General features: G+C 39.5%; 1 protein-coding gene across 2 annotated transcripts in view; it reads left to right on the forward strand.

Annotated features, from left to right (window-relative positions):
- The window catches only part of ect2 (epithelial cell transforming 2), a 67,823-nt gene that overhangs the window by 38,816 nt on the left and 4,152 nt on the right, over nt 1-24,855 (forward strand). The window contains exons 20-25 of one of the 2 annotated variants that reach the window (XM_061976064.2): nt 332-451; nt 2,615-2,753; nt 6,784-6,938; nt 9,028-9,135; nt 17,291-17,419; nt 23,541-24,106. In XM_061976064.2, the coding sequence (XP_061832048.1) occupies nt 332-451; nt 2,615-2,753; nt 6,784-6,938; nt 9,028-9,135; nt 17,291-17,419; nt 23,541-24,074 (1,185 nt within the window). In that variant the 3' untranslated portion in view covers nt 24,075-24,106. The remainder of the gene's footprint in view (nt 1-331; nt 452-2,614; nt 2,754-6,783; nt 6,939-9,027; nt 9,136-17,290; nt 17,420-23,540; nt 24,107-24,855) is intronic. The other variant, XM_061976065.2, reaches the window with a different exon arrangement.

Here is a 24,855-nt window from a genome sequence, read left to right on the forward strand (position 1 = left end):
AACCACTGACAATACTTTTCTTTCATTTACACACGTCTCATAAGCATTAGTAATCTTTTGTTAAGTGTGTGAATCTCCCTAAGGAAATAAGGGGTAGGGCGGAAGCTACTGGGGGGGGGGAAAGTATGCTGGAGCAAGAGGAGAAAAAAATGGTTTTATTTTTTTTTAGTTTATCAATAAAATCGATATATCGCCCAGGCCTTGTTTCTACACCTATTAGGCGTGTGACAGTACGGATACATAATATTCGGTTTGATACAGAGGCACTGTTTTGTCATCAGCTTTAGTGTGGAATGTCCAGTTTTCTAATGTCATGTCCTCCTCACTGCAGGCCAATTTGCTGTCATCTCACCGCAGTCTGGTTTACAGAGTAGAAACAGTCACTTTGGGAGACCAACCATGTGACCGTGGTGAACATGTCACACTCTTCCTCTTCACTGACTGCCTTGAGGTGAGTCCAGTACTTTTGACATTTATCTAAACCAGCCTTCCCGGCCACTTTTCCAAATGGTTTTATTTAGAGATGTCCGATAATATCGGACTGCTGATATTATCGGCCGATGAATACTTTAAAATGTAATATCGGAAATTATCGGTATCTTATTCAAAAAGTTAAATTTATGACTTTTTAAAACGCCGCTGTACGGAGTGGTACACGGATGTAGGGAGAAGTACAGAGCGCCAATAAACCTTAAAGGCACTGCCTTTTGCGTGCCGGCCCAATCACATAATATCTACGGCTTTTCACACACAAGTGAATGCAAAGCAAAATTGGTCAACAGCCATACAGGTCACACTGAGGGTGGCCGTATAAACAACTTTAACACTGTTACAAATATGCGCCACACTGTGAACCCACACCAAACAAGAAAGACAAACACATTTCGGGAGAACATCCGCACCGTAAAACAACATAAACACAACAGAACAAATACCCAGAACCCCTTGCAGCACTAACTCTTCCGGGACGCTACAATATACACCCCCCGCTACCCCCTAACCCCCCAACTCAAACCCACCCCCAACCCCACCCACCTCAACCTCCTCATGCTCTCTCAGGGAGAGCATGTCCCAAATTCCAAGCTGCTGTTTTGAGGCATGTTAAAAAAAATAATGCACTTTGTGACTTCAATAATAAATATGGCAGTGCCATGTTGGCATTTTTTTTCCATAACTTGAGTTGATTTATTTTGGAAAACCTTGTTACATTGTTTAATGCATCCAGCACGGCATCACAACAAAATTGGGAAGTTGGTAGATTGGCCGTGCCAGCAATCGGAGGGTTGCTGGTTACTGGGGTTCAATCCCCACCTTCTACCATCCTCGTCACGTCCGTTGTGTCCTTGGGCAAGACACTTCACCCCTTGCTTCTGATGGCTGCTGGTTAGCGCCTTGCATGGCAGCTCCCGCCATCAGTGTGTGAATGTGTGTGTGAATGGGTGAATGTGGAAATACTGTCAAAGCGCTTTGAGTACCTTGAAGGTAGAAAAGCGCTATACAAGTATAACCCATTTATCATTTATTTATTAATTCCGCGATTGTATATATATCGGTATCGATTGATATCGGAATCGGTAATTAAGAGTTGGACAATATCGGAATATCTGCCATTATCGGACATCTCTAGTTTTATTCAAGAGACAAAGCAGTCGCCGGCAACAGGATTTGCACGGATCTTGAACAGTTTGCAAAATCAGAATAATGCAACGACTTTTTAAAATAGAGCTTCCAGTTACACATTCATGTTGTTACGGTGATCCAAGAAAGTGTGTCAAAGCCGCTCTCATAAGACAAGGATTTTATATAAACACCGCTTCCTTCAAGGAAACCATTTGTATGGGTTACTTTCCTGTAATCTACAGTCAGTTTTAAGTAGATGTTCTTAATACATTCATATTTAAATTTTGTGGATTTTGGAGAGACATTAAACACTCCTTAACCAGAATCCATTTTCGTCACAGTTTTAATTATTTTATCCATCCATCCATCTATTTTCCGGGTCGCGGGGGCAGCTGTTAAAGCAGAGATGCCCAGACTTCCCTGTCCCCGGCCACCTCCTCTAGTTCCACAGGGGGGACACCGAGGCGTTCCCAGGCCAGCTGTGAGACATAGTGCCTCCAACGTGTCCTCGGTCTGCCCCGAGGTCTCCTCCCGGCTGGACATTCCCGAAACACCTCACCAGGGAGACGTCCAGGAGGCATCAGTAGTAAATGCCCGAGACATCTCAGCTGTCTCCTCTCGACGTGAAGGTGCAGCGGCTCTACTTTGAGTCTCTCTCGCTTGTATTTGCAATCTTGTCCTTTTGGTCATTACCCAAAGCTTGTGACCATAGGTGAGAGTAAGAACGTAGAATGACCGGTAAATCGAGAGCTTCGCCTTCTGGCTAAGCTCCTTCTTTACCACAACAGACAATTGACTGCATCACTGCAGCCACGACGGACCAACAACATCCAGAGCCTTGTAATTGATATAAATCCTTGCTAATCTATAAGATTGTAAATGGTAACGACTTTTCCCTCATTTAGAGTGGACTATACCCTGTTGTTATAGCAACCATAACAAAGCATTGATTTCAGTGACCAAATGTGAATAATTGTTTTTTCCCCCTATGCAGATTGCTAGGAAGCGACACAAAGTCATCAATACTTTTAAGAGTCCACTGGGACAAACAAGACCTCCACCTCCCCTAAAGCACATCACTTTGATGCCGCTTTCACAAATCCGAAGAGTTCTGGACCTGCAGGACACAGAGGGTAAGATGACCTCATGCGAACACTGCAGTATACACAAGGAAACAAAGAAAGATGGTTCCAGAGTAGGGATTGAACTAACTCATGAATATTGTAACCAATATTATCACAGGTATCATTATTGTCATATGATTGAGCTTAAAAAGTGCAAATGAAATTAAAAAAAATGTTTTATATTGTACAAAGGTTAATTAATGTCAGCAATTCAACATAAAATGTGAAACTAAAAGATATAAACTCATTACATGCAAAGTGAGATGTTAAAAGGGAACTACACTTTTTTATTTTATTTTGCTCATTGTTCACAATCATTATGACAGACATGATGATCATACTTGCCAACCCTCCCGAATTTTCCGGGAGACTCCCAAATTTCAATGACTCCAGTGCAACCATTCTCCCGATTTCCAGCCGGACATAAGGCACGCCCCCTCCAGGTCCGTGCGGACCTGAGTGAGGACAGCCTGTCGTCACGTCCGCTCTTTACTTCGTACTTCAGAACCGACTCCCACACTCGCCGTCAGAGTGCGCAATACAACGTAAACCGTTGGCCAACCAAAAAGTAACTTTTTGGTTGGCCAACGGTTTAAAAAGTAACCACAGAACACTATAGTGTTTTGTGGTTACTTTTTGGTTAGCCAACGGTTTACGTTGTATTGCACCCTGACGGCAAGTGTGGGAATCGGTTCTGAAGTATGAAGTAAAGAGACGTAACTTCATCACCTTGCCTGGTTATTGACTCCAACCCAGAATATTACACTGCACATACCTATGCTCCTTCAAAGGCTGTGCTGGCTGCAAAGCATTGCACTTTCAAATACAACAATGAGTAGAGAGAGGAGTGTTATGTGTGTATATGTGTAAATAAATGAACACTGAAATTCAAGTATTTCTCTTATTTATATGTATGTATGTATATACATATATATATATATATATATATATATATATATATATATATATATATAATAAAATACATATTTATTGAATTCTATTTATATTTATATACAGCTAGAATTCAATGAAAGTCAAGTATTTATATATATATATATATATATATATATATATATATATATAAATACTTGAATTTAAGTGAATTCTAGCTATAAATATACTCCCCAAATATCCCGAATTTGGAGGTCTCAAGGTTGGCAAGTATGATGATGATGGATGGATTTTTTCTTTTAATGCATTCTAAATATTAAATACATTTGATCAAAAGTCCGCTTACAATGGAGCCTATAGGAGCCGTTAAATTCTGCCTATAGAGCCCCTAAAAAAAACATCTAAACACTTCTGTTAGGGTGTTATATACATGATGTAAGTATATATGTAATGTAGTAACTGGCACATTTAAAGTAATTAATATTTACGTATTTTGATGATTTTAAGCATACGCGGCGCATTAATTTAAAAAACACGTCACAAGGTTTGTTTTTTCTTCTTCATCACTGATTATTAGTCACTGCAGACTTTATGACAGCCAACAAAGATAATGAAACAGCACTTACTGTATAAGGTCTGCTGGCATTAGGATTCCGACTGCTAGGATGTTTATATATTCCCATGTAAATAAAGAATGTTTCATAATCATCGCGAAGAAACCGGGTGGGGGAACGAGCACTTTTCGTGTCATCCGTGCCATTCCAGGTCCTAAATGGCTGTCAATGTGTCCCAACTTGTCGGATTGTATTGTCAGCAATCTACTTTTCAGGTGAGAGGCATGATTTATGATATAGAATACATTTACAGGAAGCAAGGAAGCAGCAGACCACTCGATGATGTAAACGTAGGCACTCAAGCTGGTGATCACGGCGCCGCTATTAGTAGTTTGTCTGCATTAGCGCTTATACCGGTAATAACAATATCACTAATACTTGTTTAATATTCAAGTTACGATGTGTAAAGGGAGTATTGTTGGCGCTTTTTGAATGGTTATTTATCAGATTTTATGGGCGGAATAATGGAGCTCCCATTGGCTCCACTGTAAGCAAACTTTTATTTGCGTTTATTTAATATTTAGAATGCATTAAAAAAAATCCATCCATCGTCTTGTCTTTCATAATAATTGTGAACAATAAGCAAAATTCTAAAAAAGAGTGCGGTACCCGTTTAAGCCTTTTCTTTTGTGTTACAATTTTAATAATAATAATAATAATAACTGGGATTTATATAGCGCTTTTCTAAGTACCCAAAGTCGCTTTACATGTAGAACCCATCATTCGTTCACACCTGGTGGTGGTAAGCTACTTTCATAGCCACAGCTGCCCTGGGGTAGACTGACGGAAGCGTGGCTGCAATTTGCGCCAGCGGCCCCTCCGACCACCACCTATCATTCATCATTCAATTCACCGGTGTGAGTGGCACCGGGGGCAAAGGGTGAAGTGTCCCACCCAAAGACACAACGGCAGCGATTTTTGGATGGTAAGAGGCGGGGAGCGAACCTGCAACCCTCAGGTTTCTGGCACGGTTGCTCTACCCACTACGCCATGCCGCCCCATTTTGATGATCATGGCTTACGGTTTTTGAAAAACCCACATTTTCTTAGTTTCAATTCAAGGGTTTCATAAGCTGAAGCAATAATCAAAATTATATCAAAAGAAGGTTTGAAATATCTTGAGTTGCATGTTATGTTATATTTGTTTCACCTTGTAAATCCAATTGCTGGAATAAATGAACTTACAATGTATTTATTTTAGCACTGTGTAATTGTATGTACGATTAGTTTTCCTCGGTTTTTGAGTCCCTTTTTTGCAGTATATGTAATTAGCATTTATTTTTCTAATCTTCCTGACTCAAGACTTGATAATAATCTTTGTGATTAACCCATGGATTCATATCCTTGTACAAGGTTTATCCTGTTAAACTGTTAGTAGGTTAGATATAATTATTGAATATAATTGAAATCAAAAGTAAGACTAGTAATTCAGTATTAATATGATTAGACCCAGGGCCTGTTCTGTAATGGAAAATTTGGGCCCCCAGATAAAAATGTTTATAACTAAAATAAACGCACAAAATTATTTCTTTGCAAAATAAACATTAAATATTATTCTGACTTTTTAAGAGCTATATTATTTGTATTTGATGATCTAAATATGTTTGTCTATGTCTGTTTTAATTTGTAACAGTTTCAATATGTTTTTAATGGTGAAGGCAAAACGAGTGTTGCATGTCCGGTTTATGTTATGGCGTCGGGGTTCATGTCCTGTTGTAGATACTGCTGTCATATTCCTCCAAGTAGAGAATCGATCACTCTGTTCTAAGAGCACAGCTTGTAGGTTCAATGTGCACAATTTAATAGCTTAGAAATTCATTCAGCAATGTGTTTGTATAATGTCAGTTTAGATTGGGGTATGATGTTTCTTAATGGGGAAAGAGCATTTAAAGTACCAGTAGAATGAAAAATCAAGTTGACTTTATACGCTTCATTGTGTTTCATTGTATCCATTAAACCGTATCCATATTCTGTCTGATCTGGATAAAGCTCTTGTTCAACAAAAGCAAGTTGTGACATTTGGCCTGAGTACCATCTCCAAACTGAATGCCTGGTACCAAAGACTGATTGCGAAGTAGACGTTCCTCCAAGGCGACGCCTTGGAATGATTGGTAGCCTACCCTTTCAGCACATTAGGAACTATAGGTTGTCGTCCACAGATTTGCAGTCAGAAGTTGCAAGACTATTTGGAACACAACTTTCTGCTGACACAATCCAGAAGTGTGTGCATGCAGTCAATCTCCAGGCTTATAGAGCTGCCATGACTGCCCTTCTCAATCTCTTCCCCATCCGGCCTGTTTGCAGTTGTTTCATACTACAAAATGCCCGAGCAGCTTCTTAGCCTTAAAACCAATGCTTAATTTTAGATTTTAAGAGTTTAAGATATTTGATTACTCTATATATATATGTATATATATATATATATATATATATATATATATATATATATATATATATATATATATATATATCTATGTGTATATTATATTATATATGATTACTACTTACAATTGTGTTCTGTCTGTCTTCCTTCAGAATGTGTGAACGCATTTGCTTTAGTTGTTCGCCCGCCGACTGAACAGGAGAACATGTTGTTCAGCTTCCAGTTGGTTGGAGAGGACACTGTGAAAAGTGCCTGGCTTCTAACACTTTGCCGCCATGTCGCCAACACCATCTGCCGGGCTGATGCGGTAACGTACAAAAATACAAAAGAAATGTGAAAACTGTCTTACAAAGTACCTAGTCTTATATTATATCTAAACTACAGTACCGGTACATATAACTAAACAAAAGCAAAAACTACTCATTTAAATCCTTTGGTTTTTGCCCTCCAAGTCCTCTTATGTCAAGGGACGTATTTATTAAGTTAATAAATATGAACAAAAACAACAACAAAAATATTTCGAGAAAATGAAAATGTAGATCTAATCACTTTAGTATCGATCGTATACAGATACTATCCTTGGTATCAACACTACCAATTTATGGATCGATCCGCCCTTCTTTTACGTGTACTGACTGCAACAATGCTTATACACCAACAGTTGTTGTTATATTATCCTCTCTCTGGACTCTTATTAATCTACTTGTTAATTTTCTGTTAAGAATCGCTTACTTTCTGCTTCAACATGCTTCTATCTACACTTCTTAAACTTTACTTTGCACTTATGTGTTTAGCTGTTAGCATGCATACTCCTGGCTAGCCTCATCCTCCAGCTATATATTTCTTAATGATACTTACGATACTAAGAAATGTAGATTATGTGCCCCAATGGAAGTGACGATTATTAGCTTTGGGGAGCGGCTCCACACTGTGTATAAAGACATACAGTTAGCGGCGAGCTGCCTGTCACCTGGAGGATCAAAAAATAAATAGTGTCAGACATAGGTGATTGGCGGTTTTTTTTATAGGGCTTTGAAATGCATTACCGTATTTTTCGGACTATAAGTCTCAGTTTTTTTCATAGTTTGGCCGGGGGTGCGACTTATACTCAGGAGCAACTTACTGTATGTGTGAAATTATTAACACATTACCGTAAAATATCAAATAATATTATTTAGCTCATTCACGTAAGAGACTAGACTTATAAGATTTCATGGGATTTAGCGATTAGGAGTGACAGATTGTTTGGTAAACGTATAGCATGTTCTATATGTTATAGTTATTTGAATGACTCTTACCATAATATGTTACGTTAACATACCAGGCACGTTCTCAGTTGGTTATTTATGCCTCATATAACGTACACTTATTCAGCCTGTTGTTCACTATTCTTTATTTATTTTAAATTGCCTTTCAAATGTCTGTTCTTGGTGTTGGCTTTTATCAAATAAATTTCCCCCAAAAATGCGACTTATACTTCAGTGCGACTTATATATGTTTTCTTTTTTTCTTCTTTTGTTATGCATTTTCGGCCGGTGCGGCTTATACTCCGGAACGACTTATACTCCGAAAAATACGGTAATCGGCAATGGCGATTACGTACTTTTTCACAAATCTTGGCTGACACTAATCGGTGGCACATCAATTATAAGAATAATAATAATACACTTCATCACCTGCAACCTTTCTTTAAATATTCATACGTTCTTAGCAACGCTACATGGGTTGTTTTTTGCCTGTTTGAAAAATAAAACATTTTAAATGTCAACCAAAATCGTCTGGGTTTTTTGCGTATGCAAAGATTTGTTGAAAAATCGGAGATAATACTGCTGTTATAGAAAAATAACAGTAATTATTACAAATGATGAAAAAAAATATATTTTAGTTTTTCTACAAGAACCTGAGACCGAGGACATTAAGTGAATGGCTGTATGGCACTGATGCAATAATATTGTTTGTTGACAATCAAATATTTATAAATAAATACGCTGTTTAGTTAATGACTATAGCAACTTTAACGCAAGTGATTGACTTATCTGACTATGTAAATATTGATCTCATCGAAGACATAAGATCATGGGTAGCATTTTATTTGACTGTATAGTTCTCTGGATTCAAGTGAATTCCTAATGAGTTACTTACACTGGGTCAGTGTTGCATCATGAATACAAATGAAATGATGCATGTTCCAACCTACAGTGCAGTACGGAGGGGGTAGGGGAAAGTCCAAAGAGATTGCATTGTATTGCATGAGTATAGAAAAGCAGGGGAGGTGTAATCTTTTTTTACCATTTACTGCAGCAGTTTTAGCAAAGCATCTTTTATTTTTAACTTATAAATTAACAACTGGAAGTAATAATTAATTCCAAGATGCAATCTATTTTTTCTCTCAACAGGGTGACTTGATTAAAAACACAGACCCAGATTCATTACAGGTCAATACCAAAGATATGGACAGCACCCTGAGCAAAGCCTCAAGAGCCATCAAGAAAACCTCCAAAAAGGTAAAAGCAAAGTCATTATTGATTTCAAATAAGAGGCAATGCATTGTGTGCTGTGGCACAATAGCCACTCAATTTCTCTGCAAAAAAAATACCAGACCATCTTCTGAAGTACTTAACTCAGACAATTGATTTCAATCTTAGTGATGACAGACACTTTGGATAGCTAATGAAATTTAAAACATTGATATCTAATGCGCCTATAAAGCCCTCTAAAAACATCCAAAACCACTAACAATACTCCATTTACATGCCAAGACTTACATTTTAACAAAGTATTAGCAACATTGGCTATAGAAGAGCTAACACCGAGGAACAACGTTTAGTAACATGGCGCCTTGATTACAGAGAGGCAACGTAGCTTATGCAGCTATTGACGTACTGCTACGCTGCGCTGCTGCGTCACTTCTATGTTGGTAAAAGTGTGTGTTAGATTATAAATTATGCCTCTCACTTGTGGCCATAAGCCGAGAGATTGGTCAACTTTGTCTTTCAACTTAGACCTGAAGATATTGCGAAGAGAACACGGCAAGATGCTTGTTTGCTACCAACATTTTTTTACTTGAGGAGTGAGGATGTTGTGATGGATGATTTGTTTTATTTTGTTCGTAGTTTGTATTTCTTCTTTCGCATTTAGTAATACTGCTACATGATGTTTAGTGTTTTACTATAGCATGATCATCTTGTAAAACTTGTACTTTATCCTCCGTGTATATTCAGGCTTAAAAATATAGGTTCTGGATCACCAATTGTCCCAAAGTATTCTTCGTTGGCTCTCATGAAGTCTGCCATGATTGGTATTTTTTGTTGTTGTTGAAGGAGATAGCGAACGTTGTGAGGCGCTCGGTGAAATTAATGCACCGCCCCAATATTTCGGTAATGCACGTACAGTCATGGCCAAAAATATTGGCACCCCTGCATTTCTGTCAGATAATGCACCACTTCTCCCAGAAAATTGCTGAAATTACAAATGCTTTGGTATTCACATATTTATTTATTTTGTTTGCATTGGGAGAAGGAAAAAAAAAGCCACAGAGCTCCAAAAATTGACTGGACAAAATTATTGGCACCTTTTCAAAATTGTAAGAAATAGTTGTATTCTAAGCATGTGATGCTCCTTTAATTTATAATTAAACTCTGTAACCTGTAACCTGTAGCAAAGTAACAGGTGCTGGCAATATAGAAATCACACTTGCAGTTAATGGAGAGAAGTTGACTCAACCTTTGTGTTGTGTGTACCACACTGAGCGTGGAGAAAAGAAAGAAGAGCAAATAATAATAATAATAATTTATAGATGTTATTTGTTAAAAGCACTTTACATTGAGTAAACAACCTCAAAGTGCTACAGTGTATTAAAATAAAAAGATAATAAAAAATAAATAAAAACTAGAACAGCCAAATAGCTAAAACTAAGTATGCATATATTTAAAAAAAAAAAAAAAAGAGGCTTTTTTAAAAAGAAGGGTTTTTAAGCCTTTTTTAAAAGCATCCGCAGTCTGTGGTGCCCTCAGGTGGTCAGGGAGAGCGTTCCACAGACTGGGAGCGGCGGAGCAGAAAGCCCGGTCTCCCATTGTTCGTAGCTTTGTCCTCGGAGGTTGGAGGAGGTTAGCCTGTCAGGAGCAGAGGTGTCGTGTGGAGGATTTGGGGATGAGTAGTTCTTTGAGTAGAGGGGGGCATTTCCATGGAAGCACTGGTGGGTTAATAGGGAGACTTTGAATTCAATCCTGAGTGGAACAGGAAGCCAGTGAAGGGATTTGAGAGTTGGTGTGATATGATCATATTTCCACACTCTCATCAGGATCCTAGCAGCACTATTCTGTACGTATTGTAGCTTCTGGATGTCTTTGCTGGGGATCCCGACAAGAAGTGCGTTGAAATAACTCTCAGAAGATTTATCAACTGATTGCAATAATGTAAATTTGTTTTAACTATTAAATGAACCAAAAATATGACTTATTTAATTTTTTGTGAAAATATTGGACACAGTGTGTTAAGTTTATGAGATGCGATGCAAGTGTAAGCCACTGTGACACTATTGTTCTTTTTTTTCTTTTTTTATAAATGTCTAATGATAATGTCAATGAGGGATTTTTAACCACTGCTATGTTGAAATTGTAACTAATATTGATACTGTTGTTGATAATATTCATTTTTGTTTCACTACTTTTGGTTTGTTCTGTGTCGTGTTTGTGTCTCCTCTCAAATGCTCTGTTTATTGCGGTTCTGAGTGTTGCTGGGTTTGGTTTTGGAATTGGATTGCATTGTTATGGTATTGCTGTGTATTGTTTTGTTGGATTGATTAATTAAAAAAATAAATAAATAAATTTAAAAATTTTTTAAAAAATAAATAAATAAAAATCGATTTTTTTTAAAATGAGAATCGATTCTGAATCGCACAACGTGAGAATCGCGATTCAAATTCGAATCGATTTTTTTCCCACACCAATAATATATACTGTGTATATATATATATATATATATATATATATATATATATATATACTGTACATACATATACACGTGTGTGCGTGCGTGCGTTAATGGGGCAAAACAAATCTGTCTTTTCAGTGTATTCAAACTGCTATTCCACAGTGTCAGTACCAATTAGACACATTCTGACTGTTGGGATAAAAAAAATCAGCTTATTCGCTTCAATAGAGCCCAAAGCCATGCATCTACTTCAAATGGTCCGACTGCTTTGTATTTACTTTGGGTATGACTTTTTAGCTGATTGCTTAAACCAAAATATCCTAGAAACATAAGTCCACAGACCTCACAGAATCGACACTTATCTGTTACTTGGTTGAACTGCCTGTCATTGTGTGTTTGTGTTTTTCCTATCATGGCATTAACCACACGGACAAAGAGTTGTATTGATCCCTATTACCCACAACACTTTTTCTATTTACTCAGAAGGAAGATTGTTTTTTGATCCATTCAACATGGCCACTCCAGTAACGCAATAAATTGGCATTGAATGGAAACACTTGATAAATGACCTGAGTCTTGGTGATAGTTGGAAAATAAACTTGATTGAAGCACACAACAGAAAATCCTCCAAGATTGCTCTTCACTACCTAAGAATTACAAGTCATTTGGAGTCTCTCGACAAAAAATTAAATCACCCTGCACAAAGTGGGCTTATTAAAAACAGACTTTTCAACTCAATTAGCACTGGACAGTCAAAGCATTATTGTCATGAGATACCGAAAAACATTAAGCAACAGCAATACAGCCAAAGTAAAAAAACAAACAAACCATTAAATAAATTCAGGTTCATACGTCAGAACACAAAATAATAGTTTTTCATGATAGTGTGATAGGTTTTCGTTACGTTTTACTTTTGTCACTGTGCATGTATGTAAAAATCTGCACTGCAACCACATAATTTACCCCATTGTGGGCTGGATATGAAGTATTTTTTATCCTATACCTTTCCTCTGTGTACCTGCCGTCTTAGAATTGTCCGTATTACTTCCTAAATAATCATGGGTTATGGGTTATACTTGTATAGCGCTTTTCTCCCTTCAAGGTACTCAAAGCGCTTGATGGCGCCAGCTGCCAGGCAAGGCCCTAACCACAACCCATCATTAGCAAGGGTGAAGTGTCTTGCTCAAGGACACAACAGACGTGACTAGTATGGTGGAAGGTGGGGATCGAACCAGGAACCCTCAGGTTGCTAGCACGGCTTTCTGTAATATGTTCTTTGAGAAGATAAGACGTGAGATACTGCATAGTGTACTAATTTGATGAAGGAAGTTGTCATAGGTACAGGGCTCGAATGTAACCACGGCAACCGCAGCAAGAGCTGCGACCGCCCTTGTCACTTGCCGTAATGCCCTAAAAAATTGACCAGCATCGACGGCAAGAACAAGCCGTGACCACCTTTTGACTTTTTACTTGTTAATGGACTAAGGATGTAACGGTGAACGGTATAATGATAAACCGCGGTAAAATTCCAGACGGTTAGTAATACCATTTATATGTTTAATTTTTGGAAAAACTTCATTAATTAATGCATTTTACACAACACTGCTTACTTCCTGAAAAAAAGAGCGCCGCTGCGACTACGCCTGCACATGCGCACTATTGCCGTTAAGCTTGAGAAAACATGGCAGCCACTACTCGGACTTTGCTTTAAAAATGTTCCCTCCGAGTATACGGAGCCGATCGCTTCGTTTCAATCGCTTCTACTTCCGCGGAGTCTCGTTGTGTGTTTAAAGGGGAACATTATCACAATTTCAGAAGGGTTAAAACCATTAAAAATCAGTTCCCAGTGGCTTATTTTATTTTTCGAAGTTTTTTTCAAAATTTTACCCATCACGCAATATCCCTAAAAAAAAAGCTTCAAAGTGCCTGATTTTAACCATCGTTATATACACTCGTCCATTTTCCTGTGACGTCACATAGTGATGCCAACACAAACAAACATGGCGCATGGAACAGCAAGCTATAGCGACATTAGCTCGGATTCAGACTCGGATTTTAGCGGCTTAAGCGATTCAACAGATTACGCATGTATTGAAACGGATGGTTGTAGTGTGGAGGCAGGTAGCGAAAACGAAATTGAAGAAGAAACTGAAGCTATTGAGCCATATCGGTTTGAACCGTATGCAAGCGAAAACGACACGACAGCCAGTGACACGGGAGAAAGCGAGGACGAATTTGGCGATCGCCTTCTAACCAACGATTGGTATGTGTTTGTTTGGCATTAAAGGAAACTAACAACTATGAACTAGGTTTACAGCATATGAAATACATTTGGCAACAACATGCACTTTGAGAGTGCAGACAGCCCAATTTTCATCAATTAATATATTCTGTAGACATACCCTCATCCGCTCTCTTTTCCTGAAAGCTGATCTGTCCAGTTTTGGAGTTGATGTCAGCAGGCCAGGGAAGCTAGGGTCGATATTCTTCTCTTGATCATCATCGGTGTGAGCCAAGATATCCAGGGGGTTTAGCTCGCTCGTCTGCGGGAACAAACTGCCGCCATTGCTTGCCGTGCTACCGAGGTCCTTTGTCCCTGAATTGCTCACACACTCCGGCAGATTCAATGGGGGTCTGGCGGCAGATTTCTTTGACTTTATTGTTGGAAATGCATCTGCTTTGAGTGTCGCAGGATATCCACACATTCTTGCCATCTCTGTCGTAGCATAGCTTTCGTCGGTAAAGTGTGCGGAACAAACGTCCAATTTCTTGCCACTTTCTCATCTTTGGGCCACTGGTGCAACTTGAATCTGTCCCTGTTTGTGTTGTTACACCCTCCGACAACACACCGACGAGGCATGATGTCTCCAAGGTACGGAAAACAGTCGAAAAAACGGAAAATAACAGAGCTGATTTGACTCGGTGTTTGTAATGTGTTTGAGAAAATGGCGGATTGCTTCCCGATGTGACGTCATCGCTCCGAGAGCGAATAATAGAAAGGCGTTTAATTCGCCAAAATTCACCCATTTAGAGTTCGGAAATCAGTTAAAAAAATATATTGTCTTTTTTTCTGCAACATCAAGGTATATATTGACGCTTACATAGGTCTGGTGATAATGTTCCCCTTTAACAGCGCAATGCTGTTGGAGGAGAAAAATATTTGATGTTGCGGTTTCATTTTAAACGTGCAACTAGCATCCTTCCGTCAGCTGCTGGGACTGAGGGTTACCATGCAGCAGGCTAAGTGTAGGGAACGTTGCCACAACTTGTTTATAAAGTCTTTAGTTTGTTTAATGGGATGGTCACTCGTCCTTTAATTTTATCAGTGTTCAAATAACATCAATACTAGCTCAAATCTTTTGTCATCTCATCGAATTGAATGCTGGCTGAGTTGTCAGGGACGCAGAAAGAGTTCAACTTTTTTACTTGAGCTACATATACCGGTACACATTTTGAATGTGTTTTTTAAATACAACTTGGTTTAAAGGATTTCAGTATAAGTAGTTTTTGAAAATTTTGAGCACATTTGAAATTAACGCATGATAATTTTGAACACAATTACCGTGATAAGAACTTTTTATACCGTGACATCCCTATAATGGACAATTGTAACGTAATTGTTTTTGATAAAAACACGCCGACATTACTTTTTTCTTACATTTTCAACTGTTTAATTCGCATAATTAATGTTAATGGTTATAACTGTGGACCAGCTCTATACTCTCGGCAGGGTCCTTGAGGGTGCATGGGAGTTTACCCAACCAGTCTACATGTGCTTTGTGGACTTGGAGAAGGCATTTAACCGTGTCCCTCGGGAGGTCCTGTGGGGAGTGCTCAGAGAGTATGGGGTATCGGACTGTCTGATTGTGGCTGTCCGCTCCCTGTACGATCAGTGTCAGAGCTTGGTCCGCATTGCCGGCAGTAAGTCGGACACGTTTCCAGTGAGGGTTGGACTCCGCCAAGGCTGCCCTTTGTCACCGATTCTGTTCATAACTTTTATGGACAGAATTTCTAGGTGCAGTCAAGGCGTTGAGGGGATCCGGTTTGGTGGCTGCAGGATTAGGTCTCTGCTTTTTGCAGATGATGTGGTCCTGATGGCTTCATCTGGCCAGGATCTTCAGCTCTCACTGGATCGGTTCGCAGCCGAGTGTGAAGCGACTGGGATGAGAATCAGCACCTCCAAGTCCGAGTCCATGGTTCTCGCCCGGAAAAGGGTGGAGTGCCATCTCCGGGTTGGGGAGGAGACCCTGCCCCAAGTGGAGGAGTTCAAGTACCTAAGAGTCTTGTTCACGAGTGAGGGAAAAGTGGATCGTGAGATCGACAGGCGGATCGGTGCGGCATCTTCAGTAATGCGGACGCTCTATCGATCCGTTGTGGTGAAGAAGGAGCTGAGCCGGAAGGCAAAGCTCTCAATTTACCGGTCGATCTACGTTCCCATCCTTACCTATGGTCATGAGCTTTAGGTTATGACCGAAAGGACAAGATCACGGGTACAGGCGGCCGAAATGAGTTTCCTCCGCCGGGTGGCGGGGCTCTCCCTTAGAGATAGGGTGAGAAGCTCTGCCATCCGGGGGGAGCTCAAAGTAAAGCCGCTGCTCCTCCACATTGAGAGGAGCCAGATGAGGTGGTTCGGGCATCTGGTCAAGACGCCACCCGAACGCCTCCCTCGGGAGGTGTTTAGGGCACGTCCAACCGGTAGGAGGCCACGGGGAAGACCCAGGACACGTTGGGAAGACTATGTCTCCCGGCTGGCCTGGGAACGCCTCGGGATCCCCCGGGAGGAGCTGGACGAAGTGGCTGGGGAGAGGAAAGTCTGGGCTTCCCTGCTTAGGCTGCTGCCCCCGCGACCCGACCTCGGATAAGCGGAAGAAGATGGATGGATGGATGGATGGGTATAAACAACTTGGGCGCAGCCATTTTGGAAGCGTGTGTCAAAGGTTAACCGACAACGAGAACAGCCGAGTTTTTCCAAGATTTTCAGAGAGAAACACTTGTTGCATCAGGGTCTGGAAGGACGTCAGGTGTTCGGTAAATTTAGGTCAGCAGCTCTCAAAATGCAGAGGAACGAATCAAAAAAAGGCTGTTGGGAAAGAAATCAATTACAGGCTGTTGGGAAAAATGTAGCAAGCTACACAACTTCTTTAGGTTGGTTAATTTCATAGTTTAAATGGAGTGCCAAATTTGTTGATCGTTTGCCCTCGAAACTCAGCAGTTCTAGACCTGTCAATGTTGTTTATGTGCCTTATCGTAAATGTTTATTTTGATTTGTGGCTGTCAACGACCACGTGTGTAACACACATGGATTTGTTTACTTTTTTGTAAACGTTGAAAATAAGTTGCTGATGTAAACATTAATGGAATGAAAATTGCTTGGCGTTTTATATATTTGTTTATACACAAGTTTACTACAAGTTAGGTCATATACTATATGATACAGTCTATTTCAATTGATTGACATCTGATTATTTGTATATCATATACGCGTGTGTGTATATATAAGTGTATGTATGAATATGTATATATGTATGCATGCATGCATGCTTTGGAGCCCCTGCCTCGAAATAAAATGTTTGCCTTGGTGCCCTAAAATATGAGCCCCCCCTTTAAGGCAACACTTGCCTTGACCTTAAAAAGTAAAAATTTGAGGCCTGTAGGTAGTTACTTTCCAACAGTACCAAGCGTTAACTTTAAAAAGATGACGTAAATGTTGTTTCTGTGTTGTTGTAGGTGACGCGGGCATTTTCTTTCACAAAGACTCCAAAGCGTGCGATCCAGAGGGCGTTCATGTCCAGCACTACCCCGGATGAGAAAAACCCGCGTCTGACTTCTGAAAATCGCAGCAGTTCTACTCTGACTGTAAGTCATTCTGGTGAACTTAATCCTGTGTATGTGTCGTTTTTGACAACATTGTGTCCCTAAAGTTTGGACACATCAGCAAAAATGTCAATATTATTTAAAAAAAAAAAAAATACACTAGGTAGTTTAAAAAAAAAAAATTGTTGCAAATAAATGTTTTTATTCAATTTATTGTAACATGCACATTTCCCTGTAAAATATAATAATGTAAATACAAATGTAAAGTAATAAACATAAATAGATAAGAAATGTATGTACACTATATGGCACAGTGCATGCATGCATGCAACATGCATTATAAAGTCAGTTGTTTCGTATTTTTATTTATAGAGCAGAATTTAACATTTTAAAAATGTAAAACCAACTTTACAGTAGATCCCAGCTATTTACGGGGTTAGATTAACATAATACGAAAAATGTGTTCATAAAAAGTCCTTAAACCATGAAGTGACTTAGACATTGAATAGCTAATGAAACTGTGAAAACACTGACATGCTGATGTATGGTAGACATTCTGCCCATCTTTCTTCTTTGTTTTTTTTTGTTTTCTCCGTTTATTATTTGTTAATAATGACTAAAGTGTATGTAAAGACAAGTGTCAGAATGCCATTAAGTTTTGTTTACACAGAGTTGGTGAAGAATTTGACCAAGTGTGAACACCTGATCCTAACTTTAGAAAAAACGGTGTAAAATACAACATGTTTGTACTGTCATTGTCAACTTTGAAATGGGAAATTTCACATTTCAAACACTCTTTTGTGCCTCTCATACGGTTTAAATAGAGATGTCCGATAATATCGGCAGGTAAATGCGTTAAAATGTAATATCGGAAATTATCGGTATGGTTTTTTTTTTTTATCGGTATCGTTTTTTTTTTTTTTTTTTTTTTTTTAATTAAATCAACATAAAAAACACAAGCTACACTTACAATTAGTGCACCAACCCAAAAAACCTCCCTCCCCATTTACACTCATTCACACAAAAGGGTTGTTTCTTTCTGTTATTAATATTCTGGTTCCTACATTATATATCAATACAGTCTGCAAGGGATACAGTCCGTAAGCACTCATGATTGTGTGTGCTGCTGGTCCACTAATAGTACTAACCTTTAACAGTTAATTTTACTAATTTTCATTAATTACTAGTTTCTATGTAACTGTTTTTATATTGTTACTTTCTTTTTATTCAAGAAAATGTTTTTAATTTATTTATCTTATTTTATTAATTTTTTTATAAAGTACCTTATCTTCACCATACCTGGTTGTCCAAATTAGGCATAATAATATGTTAATTCCACATTGCATATATCGGTATCGGTTGATATCGGTATCGGTAATTAAAGAGTTGGACAATATCGGAATATCGGATATCGGCAAAAAGCCATTATCGGACATCCCTAGTTTTAAATGCATTTTAAATTCAGTTTTAGACATTAAAAACAATTACAGGCATATAGTATACAGCACTGTACTGACCAAACAACAGATCTTGTCAAAGCATCCTTGTTTAGAAAATATTAAGTAAATAGACTCTCCCTGGACAATAAAGTTGATTCTGGTTCTGAGAGGGTGCCATCAAACTAACATCAAAGTTGTGATTAAAACAAATATTTTTTTTCAATTAAAAACAGATAAATTTAGTGGAACCTCAATTTACAAACTCAATTGGTTCTTGAACAGGGTTTGTAAATAGAAAAGTTTGCATATGGAAGCAAATTTCTCTATAAGAAACAACGTAAACATGGCTAATGGTTTCCAGCCTTGACAAAAGTTATTATTTTTGTAAAGATTTGTAGGCCTTGGACACAATACACAGGCATATACAGTACTGTATATTAAAAAAAACATACCAAGGGGTTAAACTAAAGCACCAGCAACTGAATTGTCTTTATTTGCAGCTTCACTGCGGGCTCGCACGCACGCACACACACATTGTGCACTAATAAAACTCCTTAACTTTAACAGCCAGGTTGCAACAATGATTAGGAATAGAAAGTAAAATCTACTTTACCTTGTTGGTTGATCTTCTTGGTGTGCAGCCAAAGAAGCGGCCGGGTGGTAGGCTATGTCGACACCACTGTGGATATTACCTGAATGTTTCAAACCACGCATCACTTGTCCTTTGCTTTCTTTGGACTCATTAAAATAGCAGAAATGAATAAATACAAATATGTTGTAAAAAGACAAAAAAAAATAAGCACACAAAGTAGCATTGAGCACAGTAGCTAACAGCCGAACTGCTGTGCTGATTGATTGAGCACAGAGATCGATCAGCTCGCCTCCAATGGATATGCTGTCTGACACACAATGGGTGAATGAAACATTAGTACAAGGAGACAAGGTTTGTACAACAAAGCATATTTCTATTCTATCTGTGGTTTATAAATCCAAAAGTTTTTGTAATGAGGGGTTCATAATTTGAGGTTTCACTGTGTACTGGAAAGTAAATGACAAAACCTGAATAGGTGGCTATCAACTAACTCTTCACAATTTTTGTCTCTATTTTGACATACACACAATGTCACTGGGTCCAACTGATGCAGACCAATGTAATGTTGGTATTATATTTTAAGGTTTCCGTACACACCCTGGTGAACTACTGCTTTAACAAATACCAAGTAAAGTGTGTAGAACTACACTTAGTTTTACCCGCTTTGCTCCCAAATACTGGGAGACTCCTTCATGTTTAACACAGGATGGATTTCCTAGTAAGTCCAGGCTTGCCCCAGAAGTCTGTTTTCTGTGAATCCCACCACCGATTGATGGGGAACAACAAGACCACTAGACAGGCATGTGATTTTTCCGTCTATTGTCGGAAATCCGTGTTTTTTTGGGGACGGCGTGGCGAAGTTAGTAGAGTGGCCGTGCCAGCAATCGGAGGGTTGTTGGTTACTGGGGTTCAAACCCCACCTTCTACCATCCTAGTCACGTCCGTTGTGTCCTTGGGCAAGACACTTCACCCCTTGCTCCTGATGGCTGCTGGTTAGCGCCTTGCATGGCAGCTCCTGCCATCAGTGTGTGAATGGGTAAATGTGGAAATACTGTCAAAGCGCTTTGAGTACCTTGAAGGTTATCATTATTTATTTATTTATCTCTGTAAAATATTTTAAATGATATTTTTCGTTTTTTTTCGACCTACAATGTAGGTTGCCCCCCTAGTCCCCATTCCAGGGTACCACCCTGGACCTGGCTGGGGTCCCCAGACCCTGGCTTATTTTCAGTCATTTTCATTAAGTTCAAGTCACATGCCTGACCAGACTAAATGACGACACACGCGGTCAAACATGTCTTGCCAGGTTGAGGGTCTTAGCAACAAGGACACACCCAGATTCAAGGTCCGCCATCAACTTGGTTAGCTATTGATCTGCGTCTTGTTTTCGGCCAGAAGAAAAGATATGATCTAAGATCGTTTACTCCCCGTGATTGGGAGTTGATTAGCTACTAAAGACTTTCCTTCCTTAGTGTGGCTCTGTTCTGTTACCTCTCGCCTCCATAGCGGTAAATAGGCAAAAGATGTTACCAGTGTCCTTATCAATAAAAGAGATGGCACAGTGACTAAACCACATGCAACAGAACACCACCAAACAAAAACACTGTAAGCTAACTAAAGTAGTAGCAAAGAGCATTACTAGAGCAGCTGTTTTGGAATCCCGTGGGGGCGGGGTTTCTGCTGGAAAGCATCTCTGCTTGTTTAACATGGTCACAGCAATGTTCTGCAACAAGGCATGTAAGCCTGCCAAAGCTTTTCATTTGGCCTGCCAAACTTAACCCAGGGCAGCACGGTGGAAGAGGGGTTAGTGCATCTGCCTCACAATACGAAGGTCCTGAGTAGTCTTGGGTTCAATCCCGGGCTCGGCATCTTTCTGTGTGGAGTTTGCATGTTCTCCCCGTGACTGCGTGGGTTCCCTCCGGGTACTCCGGCTTCCTCCCACCTCCAAAGACATGCACCTGGGGATAAGTTGATTGGCAACACTAGGCCCTAGTGTGTGAATGTGAGTGTGAATTGTTGTCTGTCTATCTGTGTTGGCCCTGCGATGAGGTGGAAACTTGTCCAGGGTGTACCCCGCCTTCCGCCCGATTGTAGCTGAGATAGGCTCCAGCGCCCCCCGCGACCCCAAAAGGGAATAAGCGGTAGAAAATGGATGGATGAAACTTAACCCAAATAGTGAAACCATTTAGTCTTTACAGAGAAGTGCTCATTTACTCTGTACGGTGCTTCCTCAGTTCTGTTGGGGCAACGGTGAGGCATACGCATCAGTAGAAGAAAATAAGGAACAAGTTTAGGCCGCAGCGAATAGATTTGGTGCTACCTTTTAGGTAGCAGGAGGCATCAAACCCCCACTCCGAATTCCCACACAGTACACATTTTAAAGTGAAAGACAGGAAGTGTTTGTTCCGTTATGCATTAATTCTGTATTCAAATACAAGTGGTCATGAAATTCCACAATATTACCCGTGGGAGCAGAAATCCAGACATGCACGGGGAGAGCGCATTGTCAATGAAAAGCGAGGTGTGGAAGTGTGCAGGACAACTCCACAAGCGTGTACTGTAGCCCAGCCTTTGACTCTTCTGTTCTTTGGTAACACTTGGCCTTACCGGTGCAATGTGTAAACCAGAGTTTGATACTGGTAACTTATACCGGGGGTCGGCAACCCGTGGCTCTTTAGTGCCGCCCTTGTGGCTCCCTGGAGCTTTTTTAAAAATGTATGAAAATGGAAAAAAATGGGGGACAAAATATATTTTTTGTTTTAATATAGTTTCTGTAGGAGGACAAACATGACACAAACCTTCCTAATTGTTAGAAAGCCCACTGTAACATATATGTTTGTGTTCATGCTTCACTGATGAGAGTATTTTGCCACTCTTTCTTTGTCTTATTTTGTCCACCAAACGTTTTATGCTGTGTGTAAAAGCGCAAAGGTGAGCTTTGTTGATGTAATTGACTTGTGTGTAGTGCTAATTGATGCTAACATGCTATTTAAGTTAGCTGTATGTAGATATTGCATCATTATGCCTCGTTTTAGGTATATTTGAGTTCATTTAATATCCTTTACTTATGTCCTCTGTGTATTTAATTTATATTCGCATGTCTCATGACACATTATCTGTATGTAATCTTGGCTGCATTTCTGATAGTTGTTTGTTTGCCATGTTGTTCCAGACCACAGTAAGCGTTACTCAGTTTGCCAAAGATTGTAATTAATCCATTAGAAGAAGACAGCCTGTCGTTTCCTTTAACTTGGACACACACATCTATGCCTTTGGCCATTCTAAGCCAGTAATTTCAAGGAGTTATCTCACCCTCCGAGAATCCCTAATGTTTTCCAATGTTGTAAAAACTTGTAGAATAAATATCAAATTTCAACATTTCTATAAACAAAGATTTGCGTCAGCCTGTTTAGTCATTTTGATTGTAGGCTATTATAGCTAACATAGACATTTACATCATGTGTTGCCTTCATTGTAAGACTTGTTTATATAAGGCTTTTTAATTTTTTGCGCCTCCAGACATATTTGGTTTTTGTATTTTTGGTCCAGCGTGGCTCTTTCAACATTTTGAGTTGCTGACCCCTGACTTATTCCAACACAAAGATGCCTTGAATTGCAAATAAATTTATGAATTTTTTAGCCGTTATACAAAAATCCATTCATGAATATTTCAAACCACGCATCACTTGTCCGTTGCTTTTTTTGGACTCATATTGAGGTAGCAAAAATAGACAGATGGTGTAAAAAGGCTAAAAACACCTAAAAAGCACACAATGTATCACTTAGCACAGTAGCTAACAGTAGCACGGCTGTCCTGACTGAATGAGCACCGTAGAATGATCCGGCCGCACAGACAGGATTTGCTGTAGGCACACAATGGGTGGATGGACAGATAACAGTTCGTACAACAAAGCATATTTATATTTGGTCCGTGGTTTGTTAGTCGAAAAGATTGTACAACGAGGTATTTAGAACTCGAGGTTCCACTGTAGAGGGCCATAAATATTTTTGTCAGTCCGACCATTTTAGTGTATGTCAACGTGATTTGCACAACTTTTTGATATTTTTTGCAGGGACTAATATGTATTAAATACCCTGCTCCATTTGACTCCCTTTTTGTTTCGTACTCTAGATGTCTCGGTCTGCCTCCACGTTCACTTTGAGCGACTGTTCCAAAAGCAGCACCTCAGTGCAACGCTCTAATTCTCTGGACCACCCTCCTGCTAGTGGCAGACTTCCTGTCTGTGTTCGTAGCCCTTGCAGCTCAGCAAACAATAGTACTGTCCTCTACTCTGACATGGACGCCGAAGTAAACCAAAGCCCTATTCCTAGTTACTACCCCAGAAAGCGAGAGGCTATATCGCCCATCATCAAAGCTCAGTCATCAGTCCAACCAGCACATTCAAGCCTCCCTATTCCCCAACATTCTGCCAATGCATCTCATCTCGACCCGGCTTCGGTTTCAACGACCCAAACCAGCTCTCTGCTCAAGTCCAAAACTTTGTCAGAGCAAATTGATTGCAGACGTGCTGGGGAGTTCCAGCCAATGCTCCCAACTCCACGTACCATCAGCAGGACATTTTCAGAGTTATGTAGGGATGCCAAGATGTCTTTGGACCCTCTCAAAGCAGTCCAGTCCAGTCCTCGAAGAGAGACGCTGCTTTAATCCCAGACCAAGCCCAGGTTCATCAGTATCATGTGAGCAAGTACCTCACAACTATCACAATTAAGGGTGAACAAGTTCTAATGGTTGAGCAGTGCTTGCTACAACATTTAGTGCTTTCCTTTTACACATTTGCATTCCTAAACTAACTCCTCAGAAACCTTAAACCTTTTGATGATGATTTGATCTAAATTAAGATTGTGTGCCTCAGTTGAACTTGGCCTTCATTACTACCTGTTTATATATGATAAATTACAATGTGTTTATTAAACACTTCAGCTGGAAATGAAAGGGGAAAGGTTTTGAGGGGTTTTGGGATCAGTCTTAATCTGTTGTACAAGCTGGCAGAGATGTCAGTGGTAATCACTTGGTGGCTGGGCTTTGGTGACAAGGTGGACTGGTGCAGATTTTTTGATTTTTTTTTTTCAATCTATGTGGTACACTGTGTACTAGCTGCTCTGTACAAGATGGCTAAATCCATGATATGTCGCCATCAATAAAAAAAGAATGAAAAGTAAATGGCAAAACCAGCTCTTATTGCGTTAACATAAAACAGAAAATTATCATACAGTATAGTTTGAATGTTTGAAAAGTAAAATGATCACTTTATCCAAATATTTTTTGCCGCCCCATTTAGGTACGCTCCATAAAACGTGTGTGTGTGTAAAAGTACACGGAAAAAACAGTTCTTATTGCGTTAACGTAAAGAACTTTATCTACCAAGTGCAAGCAGTTTCCCCCATCCCATTATTACAGTGGTAGAGAGTAGTCAAATTAAAACATT

Source organism: Nerophis lumbriciformis, linkage group LG14 (genome assembly GCF_033978685.3).
Source record: "Nerophis lumbriciformis linkage group LG14, RoL_Nlum_v2.1, whole genome shotgun sequence".
Lineage (NCBI taxonomy): Eukaryota > Metazoa > Chordata > Actinopteri > Syngnathiformes > Syngnathidae > Nerophis > Nerophis lumbriciformis.